The 6,000-nt window shown below is 36.6% G+C and overlaps 1 protein-coding gene across 2 annotated transcripts in view; it reads left to right on the top strand.

Moving 5' to 3' along the window:
* MAP2K5 (mitogen-activated protein kinase kinase 5) overlaps positions 1-6,000 on the top strand; it is a 268,480-nt gene that overhangs the window by 49,048 nt on the left and 213,432 nt on the right. For both annotated transcript variants that reach the window (XM_011940344.1, XM_011940343.1), the window contains exon 7: positions 667-715. In XM_011940344.1, coding sequence (XP_011795734.1) covers positions 667-715 — 49 coding nt within the window. The remainder of the gene's footprint in view (positions 1-666; positions 716-6,000) is intronic.

Raw genomic sequence — 6,000 nt, 5'->3', positions numbered from 1 at the left:
GCCCGTCTCGGCCTCCCAAAGTGCTGGGATTACAGGCTTGAGCCACCGTGCCCGGCAATTTTTTGTAATATTTAATTTTCCTGGTTACCCTGTGAAATTGGTATTTTCCCCATTTTACAGAAAGAGGAAATTGAGGTTCAGCGAGGATAAGTAACTTGTCCCAGATCACACAGCTAGTGAGTACCAGGATTTATTTGTACTACATATTTGCTTCCCAGGAAACTCAATTATAACTTTTAACTGTGTGAGAGACCAGGACTTAAATTATCTGTTTTTTCTTTTGAAGTTCTATAATCTTTATTTGCTGTGAATATTAGTGCTTAGCAGCTGACATTGTCCACATGAAATTGCCTCTGAAAGGCTATCTAAAGGCAGTAGAACTAATGACCATAAAAAAGTCACTGAAGTAGTTCGTAAAATATTGTAGCTTCATCTTGACTGTGGGCTTTTTTATTGCTTTAGATTACTAATAGAGTTTTAGTGTCTTTATTTGATACCTTTTGCATTTGGCCAGTTACTTTTGAAAAAGAATTATATTGGGAGAAGGATGTGAAGAGTGTGCTTAATCCCTATACCTAAAAGCAAAGATGTATTTCAGTCTAGAATTTTCAGTGGTGTTCAGAGGTGTTGATGATCTTGCCACTAAAAAGTATCTTTCCTTTTCAGCTTAAAGAAGTCTTCTGCTGAACTGAAAAAAATATTAGCCAATGGCCAGGTAGGTATTATTATATATTAAGATTTGCACATAGTAATAACATATTACTGTCCATTTTTTGTATCCATAAGCTTATTAAACAGATAAAGAGTCTGTGAGTTTCCTGTCATAAATGAATAACATGGCTTAATTTGATTGGCAGAACAATTTGCAGCCCGTTTTTCAAACTGTGCTAATGGGTTTCACTCCTAGCAGATTGAAGTACCATGCACACATCCTGCTGCCATCTCAGTTTTTAAAAAGTTAATCAGTTCTGAACAAGTGTGTCAACTCGTGGGCTGTTGAAATGGCCCTGCATTCTGAGGTGACTGTTTCTTTCATTATCTTTGGGGAGAAAAGGAAAAACCATTACTTTTTCACCTTAGCTTCTTCTTTTGTCCTGAAACTAACACTGGCTTTTTAGGGAAGCAGAGTGACAGCAGACCTTTGGCGTATAAAATTCCTGGCCTTCGGGAGACCTTGGTTTGCCTCGTAGACTGGCCATCTTTTGCTGAATGACCTAACCCAGCCAGTGAGGGGCAAACGAGCCTTCAGGCCAGTTATTTCTTACTAATTTTGATTCAAGTAAATGGACACATCTGAAATAGTATAGTGCTTTTAAACATACACTGGTAAATTAAGCTACCTACAGGGTCCTCGATTCTTCAATAGCAACATAAATGCGTTTTAACGTTTGTTATAGTGGAAGCCCTTTGATAGCCTTGGAGGCAGGCGCCTGTCCATTGCGATCAAGCCTGCCTATTAGGCTCTATTGACTGAGACATCTGTGTCACTGCAAATAAAAGACTCTTATTGATTTTCTTAACTGCTGTTCACTTCCCGTCCATGTTTCGAAGGCTGAAATCTTAATTATCTCAGATGCTTATTCAGTGCCTTCACACGCTGACCTCTCCAAGCCTCATTGGCATTTCATGAATCAAGTACTTGTAGTGGAGCATGTCAAGAAGACAAAGCCAGGTCCTCCTGCCTGTCCTTTAATATCACCTGTAACATTGTGGCCTAATACATGTGCATGCCTTAAAACAGTGCTGTATGGTAGTGCTTCTGGAGGCCTTGCTTATTTAGCACACAATTCCTTGAATACAGTTAGAAGAAATTAAGTTGATCTGCTTCTGACATCTGATTGCCATCCAGAGTATGTGAATTCCAGTCCTTAAATATCCTGTTTACAGCTAAGGAGAATCTAGTGGTGTAAGTATAATCTTTGTACTCTCAACATTTTAGATAGTATTTATCGAATACCTTTAACTTTCAGCAGCCAAAGGTTTGTTTAGATTGAGGTCCACATCTGTATCACCTCAGTGCCTTATATTTTGTTAGAACCAGTATATATAAACAAAATCTGACTAAAAGCAAAGATATTGAGCCTAGGATATTTGTGTATCTTCAACATGCTTGCATTCTACTTACTAATTGTAATTTATGTATGAGTCACTGTGTTCCTCAGCTGGAAAATATATTTCAAAATTGACATAAATTAAGAAGCTTTAACTACATTTATTCAGCCCAGGCAATGGAAAATAACCTGTCACAGACTCTTCTTCCAAAAATGAAAAACAGTTTTTTCCACTGCAAAAAATAAGCATTCTGAAATGCTCATAATGTTTTGACAGTAAACCTAGTACCAAAGATATCTTAGTGGCTTCAGTTATGAATGAGGTTCTCTATGGTGGGAGGTTGTCATAGCAAGGATTTTTGACACTTAAAGATTGTTTATTGCTTTCCCTTGGGAATGTGATAACCATATTAAACAATACAGCTTTTTTTTTTTTCTTTATAAGGATTAGCCTTTCTTACATTTACTTGCACTCAAAAAATTCCCTCAAAAACCAAAAAAACCCACCTTTGGAAGCTTTCAAAATGTCTCCTTCTACTAATTCCTTAATTCCTTGGTGCTATAGGGTAACTAAACAGTGAGTGAAATTGCATTGCAGTGAGGTACTGTGCACAGTTGTAGGCATCAATAAATTTCTGGGCTGAACACTGACACCACTTGATATGGAAGATGTAAGTCACATTTAATGATACTTTAACACTTGAGCATAGTTTTTTATTTTAGTGGTTTATGCTCTCAAGCATTAATAATGATTTGCCTTTCCACTAGCCTCCACTTAGATTTAATAAGGAATTCATATTAATCATTAAAAGAAAGGGACATGATTCTTCAAGATAATCAAATATTGACAAGTTAGAAATAGCTTTCTGCCTGGGTTCATTGATATAGGTTATGTGATATAAATATTTATTTCTTTTCTGTCACTCAGAGTAAATGCCACCAATTGATTCAGCATTGATATAGTGTCAACAGTTCATAAGAAACATTTGACTGGCCTGTGTTTTCCGATTAGTCTCTGCTCTATAAAGTGGGATTTACTAAATCTCTCCAATTGTCTGCTCATAGAGTGTGACTGCTTTCTGAAACCATTATTGCTTCGATTTGTGAAGCAAAGGTCTAGTGAGGGGACTAGTTTCTGTCAGACCTTTACATATAAAATAAGGATTAATTGAGCATTTTTATTTTAATGATTTATAAGCGATAGGTACTGATTCTTCTTAACACAGACAGACAATAAACAAAGAATATTTTCTGTGCTGATCCATAATTGAATTCCATTTCATTTTTTCCATTAATTTCATTAATATATTAAATCAAGCACTTTAAAAAAAGTTTAACATTTAGTCTTTGAAACAGAGACATTGTTTTCCTGTTATTATTTTATGTTGGAGTAATTCCATTTTTCCAGCCTAAAAAAATTAATCAGAAGGTATTTTTGGCATGTTTTATTGAGAGCTATAAATCAGTCTCACTGATGTGTTTTCTGGATATGTTTTTCCTACTTCAGTTCTAGTGTGGCATCATCTGTTTAACATTGGCCCTTGATTTGAAACTGATTAGAAATAGCCCAAAGGGTCAATTTGAAGAATTTAAAAAGTGCACAGTTACTCCAAAGATATGTGACTTTGGCCTTTGCATCTCTAAAGTTATTTTTTCTTTTTCTGTTTTTTAAAAAGATTTTATAGGAGAGGGTGGCAGTATTTTCCTGTTCCTGATAAATCAAGTATAAATCTACTCAAATCAGATCTAGAACTAATTCTGGTCCAGCTGCATCTTTTGGCTGTTATTTTGATAACTTCAAAAAGCCTTTAGAAAAACTTTTTGTACTTGGCTGGGCGCGGTGGCTCATGCCTATAATCCCAGCACTTTAGAAGGCCCACTTGAGGCCAGGAGTTTGAGACCAGCCTGGCCAACACGGTGAAACCCCTCCTCTACTAAAAATACAAAAAATTAACTGGGTATGGCAGCCCATGCCCAGGAGGTGGAGGTTGCAGTGAGCCAAGACTGTGCCACTGCACTCCAGCCTGGGTGACAGAACAAGACTCTGTCTCAAAAAAAACCCAACAACAACAGGAAAACCTTTTTGTATTTAGGGAAAAAAAGGGAGGGGGAATAGGTATCTACTGTAAAATTAGGTTTAAAAACTGTATCATTACTAGTATATATAACTCTTAGATTCTTACAGTTCATCTTGGATTGTAGAGGAAGACTGAAACATAAATGAGACTGTGTATGTAAGCCCAAACTACACAACAACCCTCTTTTACCCACACAAACCCAACCTGACTCTGCCCATGGGTTGTTGCTGTCTCTGTTTCTTTTATGGCTCCTGCCTCTCTTTCAGCAGGAACAGAGCTCAGTGCCAGTCATTTCTCTAAGGTCATTTGCTATCTTGGCAGTTGACATGTAATTGTAACTCCTGTGGCTTTTTCTTCTTCCTCCCTCACATTTATTATTCTGCCTTTTATTTGCTTTTTTAGTCAAAACAAGGAACCTGGACTGTATTTAAAAACTACTTGGTATTGTTATTGAATAAAAAGCTGTCCTTCACCTGTTTTCAATTTAAAGAGCTGTGTGATTTTAAAAAGTTTTTCTTCTTAAAAACTAACATCATAGCTAGTGAAATTGCTTTTAACTTGTGAGTGTCTTTCCGTTGATTGTTTTACCTTCCTGTGGGCCAGTAGCCATTGATAGGAATGTCCCGCCATACTTAACACCTGAGACAAACTGCTGAGCTATGATGTTGAACTGGAGTATACTGAAAGACTGAGTTTTTGACTAGTTATGTAACCTAAGTAAAGTGGGCTAACTGGTCTTAGAATGCTGTAAAATTCTGTGATTTTTTTAAATGATACTTGATACCAACTATAATATTTAAATACGATATTCTGTAAGCTTCTAAATATCACTTTCTTATATAATGAACACTCTTCCTATGCTTCATTTTGAAAAGTTGAATTAATATCCTTATCTAAATAAAAAAGGCAAAAATGCTACTAGTTGATTGTGGATCCCTTTAATGATTTTTTCATAGTTAAGATCAATTAAATTAGCCTAATTGATCAGAGATATGAAGTTCTAAATATATTTTTTGTAATCAATTCTTGGCCTCTGCTTTGTTTTTCCCATCCCCTCCCAATTTTTTTTTACATGAGGAGTATTTGTACAGCATATAAAAATTAGAAAATTCAAATAAGCAAAAAGAAAAAGAATCTGATATTTTTAAATATTAAAAAATGACCAGGCTGGACACAGTTGTTCATGCCTGTAATCCCAGCACTTTTGGGAGGCTGAGGCAGGCTGATCACCTGAGGTCAGGAGTTCGAGACCAGCCTGGACAACATGGTGAAACCCCATCTCTACTAAAAATACAAAAATTAGCTGGGCATGGTGGCACGTGCATGTAATCCCAGCTGTTCAGGAGGCTGAGGCAGGAGAATCACTTGAGCTTGGGGCGTGGAGTTTGCAGTGAGCTGAGATCACACCACAGAGTGACAGAGTGAGACTTCGTCTCCAGAAAAAAAAAAAAAATAAAAACTAAAAAACTATCAATCAGTTCACAGGCCAAAGGTTTGCATAACTTTAAAACATTGTAGAAACACATTATAGGAACACATTGCTCACTTTTTATGGATACTAAGTGACGTGGTTCTAGAAATTGCTCTTCAAAACCATTTTTATCTTTATGAGACTCTTGAAATCCTCCTGGTTATCTGAAGGATTCCATATTTGTCTTGATTTTTTCCATTCTTGAATTTGCTTAGACAGTGATTAATGCACATGCACATACACTTGAAATAAACATTCTCCCTCTCCCCTTCTCCTTCCTGCACTTCTTCCCCACCTGTGCCCGGACAGTGTTGGATGCTTACCACTCCTTGTTAGGTTGGAGTGCTGGGAATGTGGATTGCGTAGCTTATTCCCTTCTCTTTTCCCTGTAGTGGATATT

This window comes from Colobus angolensis, unplaced genomic scaffold (genome assembly GCF_000951035.1).
Source record: "Colobus angolensis palliatus isolate OR3802 unplaced genomic scaffold, Cang.pa_1.0 Scaffold19, whole genome shotgun sequence".
In the NCBI taxonomy this organism is placed as follows: Eukaryota; Metazoa; Chordata; class Mammalia; order Primates; family Cercopithecidae; genus Colobus; species Colobus angolensis.
This window is presented reverse-complemented; position numbering and strand designations above follow the sequence as displayed.